Source organism: Vigna radiata, chromosome 5 (genome assembly GCF_000741045.1).
Source record: "Vigna radiata var. radiata cultivar VC1973A chromosome 5, Vradiata_ver6, whole genome shotgun sequence".
Taxonomy (NCBI): domain Eukaryota; kingdom Viridiplantae; phylum Streptophyta; class Magnoliopsida; order Fabales; family Fabaceae; genus Vigna; species Vigna radiata.
Window position 1 is genome coordinate 6535218 of NC_028355.1, and position 15315 is coordinate 6550532.

At 32.1% G+C, this 15315-nt stretch overlaps 1 protein-coding gene across 1 annotated transcript; it reads left to right on the forward strand.

Moving 5' to 3' along the window:
- The first annotated feature begins 5377 nt into the window (after positions 1-5377).
- Positions 5378-8895, forward strand: LOC106761379. The gene is made up of 8 exons (XM_014644929.2): positions 5378-6346; positions 6775-6808; positions 6916-7143; positions 7439-7528; positions 7639-7704; positions 7798-7889; positions 7990-8037; positions 8516-8895. Exons 1-8 carry the CDS (start codon positions 5976-5978, stop codon positions 8640-8642), a joined length of 1056 nt encoding a protein of 351 aa, XP_014500415.1. The 5' UTR covers positions 5378-5975; the 3' UTR covers positions 8643-8895.
- Positions 8896-15315: the final 6420 nt, after the last annotated feature.

The window sequence follows — 15315 nt, forward strand, 5'->3', positions numbered from 1 at the left end:
ATATTATATTTAATTGTAAAAATGTTTATAAAGAATAAAAAATTAAAAAAATATATTAAAATTAATTTTTAAAAGGTAAAAAAAAATTAATAAATTAAAATAATGATTTTCAATAATTAAAATAATTATTTTTATAAGACAGTGTATTAAAGTTAAATTTTAATTTTGAACATTGTATTTTTTACATCATATTTTAATTCTTATAATAATTAAAATACTAATAATGTAATAATATTACTACTCTATTTACCGTAAGTGCATTACATAATTTGCTGTCAAATTAATAACAATGCAGGTCCATGTGTTGATGAGGAATGAGTTACACGCCTCTACAACATGCAATTGAAATTTTCCATTTGAATCTCAAAAGTCTATCTTCAATCTCACAGCTTTCAGCAATGCAGTGACGAAAGTGAAGGAGAGTGAAGTGAAGGAGATGGATTTGGGGCAGAAGAGGAGAAAGTGTGGTTTTGGGAGCAAGAGGTTGAAGAAGGGTAAATCAGAGATTACACCCTAAATCCCTGCAAATCTCTTCATTCTTGCGGGTGATGAAAAAGTGATACATCCCGCAAATCACAGCAAATCGTTCCTTGCAATTCCTCTGAAGCGAACATAACAATTATCGCATTTCTTCGCTCACAAATACACGTGAACAGTGAAATCAACCGAAACGAACACAACATTAGTCATGTTAAACATGTGCATCATGCATCCCTTATTCACTACTGAATCTCTTTTGTTTAATTAACCCCAATGAAGAAGAATAAATCAAATTAATTTCATTGTATCCAAATTTAATTTTTAAATTCAAGTATCCAATCATTAGAGTTGAATAATATGTTCATAAAAATTAAGAGTGATAATTAAAATTGTTTAGTTATTATTGTTAAGAGACGAATTAAACTAACACCCAATATTTGTTAAAAATGGTTTAAAAACATAAAAGGTTTTTAGATGAATACTCAATCTTCTCTCCCATAAACCACAATAATTTCATACATTCTTATTCATATCTCCCCATAAGTAGAGAACAACTAACAAAATTCTAGTATGAATATTAATCTCCATATTAATTTTTCTAGCATTTAAAGTGCATGAGACGACAGCTACACTAAATTACATAAATTTATTGAATTAAAAAGGTTCAAAAATATTTTTGAAATATGAAATCTTCCTTAAAAACCCTGTTAATACGTCTAAAAATTAACCAAAGACTATAAAAATAATTTCAATTTAAATATTATTATGTATTACCAACGAATTATTTTTAAATAGAAAAATTTAATCACAAAAGTTTAATTAATTTTTATTAATTTATATTCATAAATACTATTATTTATCATTATTAATTGTAAATAAAAAGGTATAGAAAATAACAAATATTATCATGCTTGTTAAGCAAAGGTATAGTTGATAACAACGCAATTTTGGAAGTCACTATAGATCGTCTTCAAATTTAAAACTTTTTGTAACATCATCGGAAATCTCCAATAATATAAATTATTTAATAAATTCAAAGGTTAGTTAGTACTTAAAAAAACCAAATATAAAATTAATATGCAAATCAATACATAAATTCTTAAAAAAAATTTTCTAAAACAAATACAATTTATATGAAATCCAAGATAACATTTTCTCTCTCTCAAGCGTCTTTAATACTTGAAATATCTACATCTGTCTTATATAATACAAATGTTATATGATCATCGTCACACACACAAACAAGTATGAATAGGCTAACAAAATAAACATCAAAACCAATACATCATTTATATCTCAATCGTCAAGTCCTTTTCATGATCCCATTACACCAAATAGCTTCAATACACAATCAAACTATAACAAACAATACAATAACCACCCATACATTCCTTTAAAAGGAATCGTGATCAATCCATTAGCTTTACACAACCTGTCCATTCAAGGCAACTCGTGCCTGTACTAGCTATCTCTATAAACGTATATCAACTTTCATACTTCATCGCACCATTCCTACTTACCAAAACATGACAATTTAAGTGGTCCTCCATCGTAGCTTCAGACCTATCCTCTTGCTCCTCAAGGCTTATGGATAAAAACTCTAAGTTGCACACATTAGTACTAATCTCAACACGAGTTGGAATCTACAAGCGAGACATTCATCACTTTCTATCCCATTGCAAGAGGAAAGGACAACACTCGAATCTTAGTCTCTTCTATCGCCCATCATGGATGAAGAGACTCATATCTTCTACCGCCTCTTAAAGACAAAGATATCCACTTGTCTACTCCTCCCAAGAGGAAATATGACTACCTTTCTATCTCTTCGAAAGAGGAAAGACACAACCCCAGATTAACAAAGTATGGAAAGAAGACATAACTAATGAAATAACCACCATTACCATACCTCATGGTTAGTACAACAATGTGACATTCACCCTAATAATAGATATTTATCACAGAAATCCATTTCACCTACATCTCATCCCTTGAATTTCAATCCAAAAAATCACTTATCACATTTGTTCTGTCATATCCTAACCATTTGGAAATCTCACTAACAACAACCACCCAACAATAAACAATAACCCCTAGAGACCTTAATCGGTCCAAACAATAATGAATATCTTCATCACCACCAACTATAATAAAACAACTGCTACAACTTAGCTTGGATAGCCCATACTATCATACTAACACACATAGAACAATCCAACGATTTGATCCTCAATCAAGAGATATTAGCATCAACCAAGTACTAAACATAACAAACAAGAACGCAAAAGCTATAATTAGTTCAAACAGCCACCACCAATGTCAAATTTCACAACATGAAACCATCTTCATCACTAACAATGATATCCAAGTGGACAAGCAATGTAATGTTCACACACATCCAAAATCCCACATTTAAAAGGTCACAATGTGAATACCCAATAATGGACATGTTCAAATCACATAGAGTCAATAACAACATTTCAAAGACAACATTTTCAAAATTAGTTTTACCATACCATAACACATCATCCTTCTGACTCTTATACTCGTTTCAAGTTAAACACACTATGAACAAAAAAGAACATACCGGACAATAAATAACTACTCATGAATCCAATAAAATAATAAATTGATTGAATTCATTCAATAAATTATAAGTCATTTAACATTCCATTATTTTACAATTTCAAATATTCAAGGAAAGTATTACAAGTCCCCGACAATCAACCCATTCCCATGCATTTAGACAAATAATAAATAAAAATCATTTCATTTATACAATCACAATTCAAAGAGAATTAACTCCCCATACCTAACTCAGTTACCATTTACTAAGACGATTTCTTCACGTCTTACATTATACCTAAACTTTTTGACTACATTTTACTTTCCTTGTACTCTCCCAATTGTTTGGATTTTCTAGCCGTTATATGTTTTTTCATTTCTCTCTTCCATGCTAATTGACAAAAGCCTAAAAATCTCCAAGCTACCCTTAAATCACTCTGCCTTTGCTCCTTTTCCTTTAAAACCCTCATCCTTTCCTCTAAGGTTTCATATCACTAAAAATAATTCATGTGTTAAGATTTTTTTTATAAGATGGTAAATTTAATTTATTATAATAGATTTACTCTTAAATAATATATCTTCTAATTTGGATTCAGGTAAAATATATAATTTATTTTTATAAAAAAATATTAAGCATGAAAAAGGTTAAAATAACTTTTCAAGATTATCTAAGGAATAAATTTTTAATGGTGTCTTTAACTTTTTTTTCTCTTTTACAGTATAGATCATCTTAGTACTAAAAAAATGAAAGTAGCAAGATAGACTTGTGAATAAACAGCTTCTGATTATTTAATTTTTTTTAATCAAACACATAAAAAAAACTACATTTTCAATAAAAAAAAATTAAATTTTATTTTTAACATAAAATTTATACTATGCACTAAATTTTGTTAGCCATATTACATTTTCTTCGTCAAATAGGTAAGAGAAAGAACTAACATTATCTTTTTCGCTAAAGCCTCTCAAATACAAAATTATCGGTAATCTTATGCAATGTTTTAATTTAAAAATAATTACAATTATTATAAAATACTTTTTTATACATGAAAAAAGAGAGTAATAATTTATATTTATTTAATCGACTGACCATAATTATTTTTAATTGATGCCATCTCTATATTTTTATGAATATTTATAAAAGTATCAAACCTTTAATTTGTTTTTGGAAGATAAAATATGATATTTTATGGAAAAGAATAAACTAAATTAAGAAGGTTTATTGAGGAATCTAAATCAAGAGAGTGACATGTAGTTGTGATGCATTAGAAACCTGAGCAACAGATATGGTTGATAGTCATGCATCTATATCATTACAATGATCATGCTGTTACTGTTGTTCCAATTCCAACCAAATTATTCTCTCAACTCCTACAAGTGGACCCCAAATAAAGCACATACAATTAACATTTTCATTCTTTCACTCTCATCACTTTAGGCCTACCTCTTCACAACTTTTATTCATTCTTTCAATTTTTCCTTTGTATATTGCCATAATTGTGTCAGCAACAATAACATACAAACCCAACCCAAGTGTAAATTAAAGAATGTTAAGAAGTGGAACATAAGTGTAACTCAAAATTGATTTATAAAATAATTTTGTATTATAAATAGACTTTGTCAAGACTTTCAACAAATAATCAAATTTTTATTTTATCTTAAACTGATCAAACCCAAAGGACATGGTAAGCATGATGAAGTGTCCAAAGCAACATCATCTTTGAAAATATTGTTGAAATCTTTATGCTTTCCTACACCCTAATCCACCCTACAAAATCTCTTGATTTTTTTAGATTTATGTCTTCATCTCCTCTTGAGTAAGTTAAGCACTTTTCTTTAACTGCAATTAACTCACAAAAACACCTGTTCTGAAATATGATATATTAATATTTTTTAATAACTTTTTAATAATAAATTATATATTATTATTTTATTATTCTGGACTAATCACGAATTATCATATAAAAGATATAAAAAATTGTAAAAAAATTGTTAAATACACTGTTACATATACGAAGCATTCCACTGTGCCACAAGGAGTGTCCCAAATTCCCAACACAATTTAAAAGCAAAATTGACCCTTGTCCCTTTCCTCTGTGTTCTGTATCAGTTTTTTTCAACAAATAAAAAACAAGATTGGTAAGAAAACTTTGAAAAAATTGCATGAGTAATGGTAGAACAAAACTTTGAAAAACAAATTTTACTTAAAATTAATAACTTAAAAAAAAATTCCAAGGGAAGAAGCTTGTTCACAAAGCATCATTCTTTTCTTTCCCTGTAACCTTGGATGGTTTTGTTTTTTCTACGTACAAAAGCAAAGAAGCAAAGCATCTTCGTTTCTCGTACACATCCACATTGTTATGTTTTCCCTTGCAAGTTTCAACCTTTTCTTTCCTTAAGAGTCTACCTCTCACCTTTTTACGCCCTTTATAAGTCCATTAATGCACTATTAGAACTGTCGGTGTATCTTCTTTTGAAAAAAATCACTTAAGTTTGGAATCTCTACGTAATCCAACCGATTAATGTGGTCAAAATGGGTCAAGAATTCCAACTTTTTGTTCTTAATTGCCCAAAATTTCTGCAGCTGTGCATATATTGATAAGCATGCGAAACGCATGAATACTTTCCATTGAAGTTCTCTTGTGTTTGTTTTGGTTGCATGAAATGGTTCTCTTTTATTCTGGTGGTTCATTTGTTCATGAGTTGTAGTTCAGAGCCCTGTGTGGGCTCTGATTTCATTACACCCATTTCAAAGTTTTTACCTTTTCTTGCTGGGTGTTTTTGTTTCTGAGAAATCAATAACAGGAAACAGTTAAATTTTCTTAGTTCAATCTGTTCATTCATTCTTTAACCGTGTTTTTTTTCTTCCCGACAAGACCACCCAACTTAAGATTGTTAGTGTGAGAAACTTCAGAAGAAGGTAAAGTGAGTCCATCATGGGCTTTCTAACAGACTCTCACAAGGACTCATGGCAGCCCATTATGACTACAAAGACAAACACACACAGTTACTGGCTTAATTGGAGAGTTCTTCTTTGTTCAATATGGATTCTGGTTTCAGTGATCTTGTCATCGTTGCTTTTATGGAAGTATGAGCGTTTGAGAAAACCAGAAACCAACGGAAGCAGGGAAACAGAAAAAGAAACATCGGCAACTCTGTACGAGGATGAAACTTGGAAGCCTTGCCTAAAAGGAATTCACCCTGCATGGCTCATGGCTTTCAGAGTGGTGGCATTTTTTGCGCTTTTGGTGCTTCTCATAATCAATTCCATTGTTGATGGAGGAAGCATTTTCTACTACTATACTCAGTAAGTTTTCTTCCCTACTTGAATTTATCTCCCTTAAAATTTGCCTGCTATTGAAAGGGACATTGTGAATAGGAGCATTGTTCTATGTTGGAGGTAACATAAACACAAACATTTGAAGTATACTATGTTTTAAACAGAGTTAATCTCGAACTACAGTCAAGCTGTAATTTTGCTAAAGGAGTTGTTTGTATGATTGATATTATTCTTTGTCTGCTCTTGGAATTAGTCCTTTATAATTTGAGCACCAATCACTTGTAAAATTAGTTAGTTATGAGTCTGAATAAAGAATCCTAAGTAACTGATTACCTGTTTCATGATGTCTATGTAAGCAAATAGATGGAAACCACTTTAACTGTATTGATAAGGCATATTGTGAGATTGTTTTTGAAGTTTGATTTGAGTTAATTTTTTAATGGTTTGTGAAACAGGTGGACTTTCACTTCAATCACCATATATTTTGGGGTGAGAACAAGTACCACATATCTTACTTTTCTGTTGTGATGTTACTCTTATATGATTTAGAATGCAATACCTTACTTACACTTTTCCTTGTGTGCTTGATGCTGCAGCTTGGATCTTTGCTCTCCATACATGGATGCTACCAATATCATAAGAAAGCAACTGGGGATAAGGTTGATAATGTGGAAGCAGATGCAGAGCAAGGAATATATGATTCTTCTGCACTACCACAAAGCTCTAATAATCTATCAGACCAAGAGAAAAACTTAAGAGCCTCAGAAGTTGTTATTCGCCAACATGCAGGGATTTGGGGTTATATTTTTCAAATAATATTCCAGGTATACTTTTCAAATGAATTTAAGTTCCATATTGAATAAAAACGACAAAGTTGGGAGATTTCTTCTTCAAAGTACCCATCAAAATTGTTATTATTATGATGAGTTTAGTTCATAGTACAACATTGCACTCTGATTTTACTCAAAATTGATTAAGGAGATCAACATTCTGATTATCCTGCACAGAGTTACATTTTGTTCCATGTTTCTTCTTTCAGTCTTTTACTTACAAAAGTGGAAGGGAAAATAGCTGTTCCATTTACCACATAATTGATTTTGTCTCTTCACTTGTGAACAGATTAATGCTGGTGCAGTCATGCTCACTGATTGTGTATTTTGGTTCATAATTGTTCCATTTCTAACCATCAAAGATTACAACCTAAATTTTGTAAGTATCATTTATAACCTCATTGACTAACAATAATACCTCTTTATAATTTCTATCATATAATTAAGCTAGATAGCTCTTAACCATGTGATATAACTTTTCTGTGACAGTTGATAGTGATTATGCACTCAATCAATGCAGTTTTCCTTATAGGTGACACAGCTTTAAATTGTCTGGTGAGTTCCTGCATTTGATTCCATTTATGAGTCCATTTCCTATCCTAATGCATCAGAAAATTCTTACCCTTTACATTCTTTTTCCTTCTTCAGAGATTCCCTTGGTTTCGAATAGGATACTTTTGCCAGTGGACAATCATATATGTGATTTTTCAGTGGATGGTTCATGCTTGCATTTATATATGGTATGAAGTCTTCAACTATGTTGTCATACATAATTCATTCTACTATGAAAACATCTTTTACATCACTGTCTAACATAATTTTCTTCTCTGGAAAAAACAGGTGGCCTTATCCTTTTCTTGATTTGTCATCCTCTTATGCTCCACTATGGTACTAATTTATTTTCATGTGAAATTGTTTCAATTTTAAATACCAAAAAGGAAAACTAATAGCTAGTTTTTGAATTGTTTTTCTTTTTTGGAAATAATCCAAATATGGGTCTACAATTTTACATTGGATAAAAATGACAAATTTAAACATATATAAGAAAAAAAGTCTCACAAATCTAATGCTTTGAAGTTGAGTTAAAAATGATGTTAATTATTTTGTGGATTAAACTCAAGTTATATATATATATATATATATATATATATATATATATATATATATATATATATATATATTCTCTCTTATATGAAATTATCCCATCACTTTTGTCTTGTTTTCTTATCAAAATTAGAATTTCAGAGCTTGGGTTAACTTTTAATATAAATGGTAATTAAAGAATGCTATATTATGTTTTTACTCGAATCCTTGATCTAGCACATTTAAGATATTGCCTTATTAATAAGTTGTAATTGCTATGCAGGTACTTTGCAGTGACATTACTGCACATTCCATGCTATGGAATTTTCGCCTTGTTAATGAAGCTGAAACACCATGTTTTGTCAACTCGGTTCTCTGACTCTTATCAATGTCAAATAAATTCAGCCTAGTTCTTACTCACCCTACAAAAAAGATAAAGAAGTGTTAGATAAAATTCTTATTATTTAACAATAAGATTTCACACATATAAACAAAATATACTTTCTTTGTTTGACCAAAACAGTAATTAGAATTTTGTTCTTACTCTAACTCTTGTCAAGTAGAGAGCCGTGTAACTAATTATGAATTCATAAGCACTAAATCAAGGATTATTTATTAGTGTTAATATATAAGTATTATAATCCATTCTCCTTGTGTGTAATAGATGGGTTCTAAGTCTTTTTATCATACATTTATTTTTTCTTTTATTCTTATATTTCATTATTTTATTTTTTTTATTATATGGTTCTTTAACTACCAGATCTCTTGTTTCTTATTTTTATACAATTTAAACACAATTTAATTTTTTTCACTTTCTACGTTGTGTCAAAGGGTTAGATATTGTGCTATTGGGAGTATAAACTTTGTAGTTAAACTTGTAATGTTATCACTGTTTTATGATTGGTGATTGTGTGAACATGTTGGTCACATTCAAGTCATCTATAAACAGGAGCATTTTCTCTCCTTTAAAAGTAAATTTTCAATTAACCTTCATTTTATATTTTGGATTTTCTTCTATCTTCTTACCAATATAGATCATCGATATATCATGCTAAAGGTTCTCGTTGTGCCCTAAGGACTTGCACAATATGTAGTAATATGTAGTAAAAATGCTGACAAAATTTCGAACCGCAATTTTCTGAGATGCATAAATTCACTATCCTTAAGGACTTATCTATGGTGTGTTGCGTAAGTCTCCCAAGATACAACAGGAACTTCTCGAAAATATTCGAGGATCACATAACTAGCAAGAAACTCTGATAGAGTTTATACCCAGGATAATTTTGGAAGAGGTAGAGAGAATGAAAGGAGAATGAGAAAGACTGAACTTGGTGTTTTGGAATGGGGGAAAAGCTCTCTATTTATAGAGCTAAGAAAGAATAAAAGAAATTAAACAAATCAATGATTTTAACGTTGCAAAATTAATTGACATTGAAAATTTTGAATGTTAGAATATTATAGTAGAACAACGTTTCTTTTGCAATAATATAACATTATTACAAAAATCCTCCACTTATTGTAAAAGAAAGTTGAGAGAAAAGAAAAGAAACTTTTATCCTGGGTCTCATAGAATGTAATGCATCATAGCTGGTATAACAAGTTATATGAACCAGTCTTAGATCGAGATACTTAACACACAGTGTAGTTGGTATAGCAAACTATATGAACCAAAGACACTTTTTGACGTGTGTTAAAGGTTTATCAATCACAATGCACCCCATAATCCTTGTTGTTATCGCTGTGTTGCACTTGCTAGGCCATGCGCGTGCCCGGTATTCATGAGTGCTCTAGAGATCATGCCAAAATCTCATGCAAGCGGTCCCACTTGACACTCATATAGGTGATTTCATCAAGTGTATGTTGCAAATCATACACCACCCATAAGGGATATGAAAATCATTAAAAACTTTTTTTAAGCTAAAATTCTATCTCCACATAGAATTTTAATGACAAAGTTTAACCTTTCATAATGCACTCTCTAACACTTTCACACACACCATAGGAAGGGACATAATTGATTAAAATCAATTTAGTGCTATCAGAACTAACAAGTGACTTGTTTTTACCCATATGAACCTTATTCATGGGATCTCCAATCACAAAGGTTGGGTTACCATCACTTGTTTGTTTACAAGTGACTTAAGTCTCATTCCTCTCGATGTTTCTAAGATCATATTTCTTCCCAAGGGTTTAGTCAGAGGATCTGCTAGATTCCGTTATGATTTCACATAGTCAATGGAGATAGTTCCACTCTTTAGCAGCTGCTTCACCAAATCGTGTTTCAATTGTATATGTCTATTCTTTCCATTGTAATTCTTGTTTTTAGCTATAGCTATTGCCAATTGGCAATCATAGTGTATTGACACCGATGGGGTTGGTTTCATTCCTAGTGGAATGTTTGCTAAGAAGTTTTTCAACCACTCAGCCTCACTACCAGCCATTTCAAGAGCGACAATCTCAGATTCCATTGTTGATCTTATAATAATTGTTTGTCTGGCTGATCTCCATGTAATCGCACCACCCCCCAAGTGTTAATACATAACCACTAGTGGATTTTGTCTCATCTGAATCAGAGATCAAGTTAGCATCGCTATACCCTTCTAGGACAGTGGGAAATCCACTATATTCAATGACATAATCCATTGAACCTCTTAAGTATCTCATCATCCTAGCAAGTGCATCCTAATGTTCCTGACTTGGATATTGAGTGTACCTACTCAATCTAACTACTGCATAAGCAATATGAAGTCTAGAAAAGTTCATTCATTAAGTGCAGTAAGCTCCCAATTATCTGGGCATACTGAGGCTGAGATAATGATTCTCCTCTATTTTTTTTATTAATTTAGAGTTACCATCAAAGGGGTACTCATAGGTTTAAAATCATAATACTCAAACTTCTTAAGAAGTTTCTCAATGTATTGTTCTTGGGATAGTAAAATATTATCTCCCTTTCTTATGATTCTAACACCTAAAATCACATTGACTTCATCTATAAACAACTTATATTTAAGATTCTAGAAACCTTAGTTTTATAGACTATCTTATTGCATATATCAATAATTAAATGTCATTCACACATAAATATATAATGACATATTCTATGTTTTTCAGATTTAGAGTACTATTAATATCATTAGATGAAAAGTCAAATTTATTTCTTTGAGTAATTAAGTAAAATTACCTACACTCATCCTGTTTTTAAATCAAAACTGCCACTATATTATTAAAAAAAAATGCACCAATGTTAAATAAAAATAATATATGCCAAAAGCATTAAACCACACGTTAGCTTTCCATCCAATACCATGTGCTAATATTTGAAAAATAATTTCTACAAACTTAACTTTATAACAAATCATAAAATACCTTGCACTGAATTCCATGCCTAAGTATTATAGCAACATATTGTATGCCATGCACCATAGCAATCCATTATATGTCGTGCATTGAACCCATCACGGTCCCATAATATTGAATCCAAATTTTTATATATCAAATCATAGTATATATGTACGAAGATATGTTCATAGTACCAAAAATTGTTTATCCAAACTAAACAAAACCAATATGTTGAAGGCAAAGCTAACATCGTTTAACAGAAAAAATAATCGAGATGATCATTAAAATAATTATGCATCAAATTATAACCAAAACAACAATTCTAACAATACTATCAGTAATTATTTTCTCAACACACTTCATACATAAAGTCACGACTATATACTCTTTTTATATTTAAAAAAACTTTCATATTTCTTCCCGTGTCAAATACTTAAGGCGTGTAATAAATAGAAAAATAGTAGTAAATAAATTCTAGAGGCTTAACATGTATCAGCGCTCGAAATTTTTTTTTTCATTTGTTTAATACAAAACAGGGAACTAATATATTTGATTCAGCATCAATTAAAAAAAACTTTTTTCCTTTTTAAAACAATATTCTAATAATTTAATCCATGTAAATAATTATCACATAAAACAAAAGAAGAACGATAGTAACACTGCATACACTAAACAGAGATATGGGAGCAATTTGAGTAAAGTCACTAGTTTATGCAAAACAAGATTCAACCCATGAAGAAATTTTCACGGCAATTACAAGCTGACAAAATCAAGGCTTTTGTAGCCTCCGCAAACCTATTGCAGCCAACTCAGCCCTAATATCAAGGATTACAAATTCAAAATTTGCAAAACCCAAAAAACACAACTGCAAGCACCATCAAAAACCCCTCATAGACTACACACACCAACTCAAATGACACGTGAAGCTAGTTTTATACTAGTAGCATAGCAGACACCACATTGGATAACAATTCAACCAATTACAAAAGAGTAATAATACCATGACACACTTTTACATTCATTTGACACAGCATACAAGGGTAAAATGGTCCAAAAAGTACAAAGTTTTGTAGTTTTTCAAGAAAAAAGAGATTAAAAAGTAAGTAAGGGTAGTGTCAAATGAATGTAAAAAATTTAAGTGTGTCAAAGTTTTATTTCTCATTACAAAATCTTAGAAGTACAAAGTCTGTCAGAGTTTTAAAATCAAACACCTTTCATGCATAACCTAAATATCACAGCCAAACTTTTTTGTTTCAAACATAAGGTAATAATTAAACACCCCAGCATCCTTATTGGTTAGCATTATCCAAATTATAATCAACCCAAATATGATAGAAACTGCAGATAAACACATACAGTAGTTCATGAAGGAAGGACACTCCATATTTTATCTTTTTTAAATACAACAATGTCATTAGACTTTCTGCCAATTTTTAGAAATAAAAATAACACGAATTAATATATTATTATTCATTCTATTGAACCCAAAGAAGTGCAGAATTGAGTGTTGACTCAGAATGCTACTTTCCTTTGTAAAGCATTTATTTGGAGGACCTAAAATGCAATATTCAATAAAATCATGAAATCCTGTTGGTAAGAGAGAGAAAACCTGCATTTTTGCAGTAGCACTCCAAGCTGTTTCGCCATGATGCACCACAACAATTTCGGGGACAATGAAGCTGCATGGTTCTATAAAATCTGCAACCTTCCAACGTTCCAGCCAAACGAGATCACATCATCAGTCATGCGGAAGCCTCGTCGGAGACGCAACCCACCTTGAATGTTGAAATATTACCCTTGAACAATGTTTCTTTTGCAATAATATAACATTATTACAACACAATATACTAGATATAAGTTCTTAAAAATAGTGTTTAGTCAACATATATTAATATCATTAGTCATGTTTTACTAAAAAATAAGGAATAAAAAAGAAATCATCCAACTCTGTAGTAATTAAGTAAGGTGATTGTTTTGGGTATGAGGTTGAGGTTTCTTATTCAAAGCATTTTAAGTTGTCCTGAAGACTGGATGGACTCCCTAGTGGTCCTCCATCGTTCAAGTTACGTTGTTCGCTTTCCTTCTTTCTTGTCAAAGTTGTGTGGATTGGTATCTGTCAAAGATACTCTAACGCTCAAGTCAGTAATATAACTGATTGGTTAGCACAACAAGTGATGCATATAATGTGCATAATGATCCTAGAGTCTTACCTGAGACCTTTATTTATAATAGTTGTGATGTATTTACCTTTCGTTGACCTAATGACGGCCCAATCACACCTGAATTTGCATTAGGAGCTTAATGAGTCATTACCATTGATAATCTGACCATACTGTTAGGTCATACCAGGCACGGCCTAGGCCTGAGTGGACGACCCGGGTAGACGGCCTGGAAGGATGGCTTCGGTGGACGGTTTGGGTGTTCGGCTTGGGTGGTCGGCCTGGGAGGACGACTTGGGAGGATGGCCTGAGTGGACAACTTGGAAGGAAGGTGTTAGGATATACTTTAGGATATATGATGATAGGATANAGGGGTTGAGGAGTAAGCGTGTGGGGAGTGTCGGTTAAAAAGGGGAGGGGAAGTGGGTCAAAGCCTCTATAAATAGAGGTAGTGTAATGCGGTANGGGATATCGAGTATTTTTGTGTAAAGTCAGNCAATTAGCTTGTAGAGAGGGGTTATGCCCTCAATAGGGAGGTTATGCTCCCAATCCCATTCTTGTAAAAAGAAGATTCTTTCACAGTGAATAATAGTCAAAACTCATTCTTTCTTTACGGTTTCTATCTTTTGAGTGAGTCCTGTTAGGTTCCAAAACCCAGGAACCTAACAATTGGTCCAACCTGCCGGATCAAAGTGGGGTGAAGGATCAAGAAGTTGCTAGATCATCAAGGGAGGACTTTCGAATCTCCTTAGGAGAGGGCTGCCAGATCAAGAAGGGATCAAGAAGGGATCAAGAAGTGATCAAGAAAGGTGGAGCATGGAAGGAAGAAACAATACCTTGGAGAGGAGGACCAGCGGACAGAAAATGAGCATGGCAGAATTGAAGATGAGCATGGNAGAATCGAAAATGAACATGGCAGAATATAGAAGAAATGTGCAAGAAATAAGAGAAATGCTGCAAGAAATCAAGATTCACATAAAGGGCTTAGGAAGAAGTGAGGAATCTATCATGAAAGGACAGAAAGAGGGTTCAGACGAAGAGGAGATGGAGGAAGACAGGGGTGAACAGAATTGGAGGCAGCAGGTAGAATTGGCCAGGTTTGAGGGGCTGGATCCATTGGGATGGATCTCTCATGCAGAGAAGTTTTTTGACACCTAAAACGTCAAAGAGAAGGAGAGGCTCAGGTTGGCTTACTACTGCATGGAAGGGGGCACAATCTATTGGTTCAGGGCCTGGAAAAATAAAACCAAGAACCTTTCTTGGAAAGGGCCGAAAGAGGCATTAATAATGGGGTTTGGAGGAAGAGACAGATGGTCTGTTTTTGAGAAGAAAAGAGAAACGGAAGCTGCTGCAGTTTTGAGTGTTGATGTGTTTGCAAGAATTAGAGGGCAGGATAGGAGCGAAGAAAATATTTGTGGGGAGGAAGGCAATGTTGCAAATGGTAATGGAGACATGGGTGTGACTGTTGTTGGAAAAGTTGAAAAAGCTGTTGATTTTACTGCTGCAAACTGTGATGGAGACATGGGTGTGACTGTTGTTGGAAAAGTTGAAAAAGCTGCTGATTTTACTGCTGCAAACTGTGATG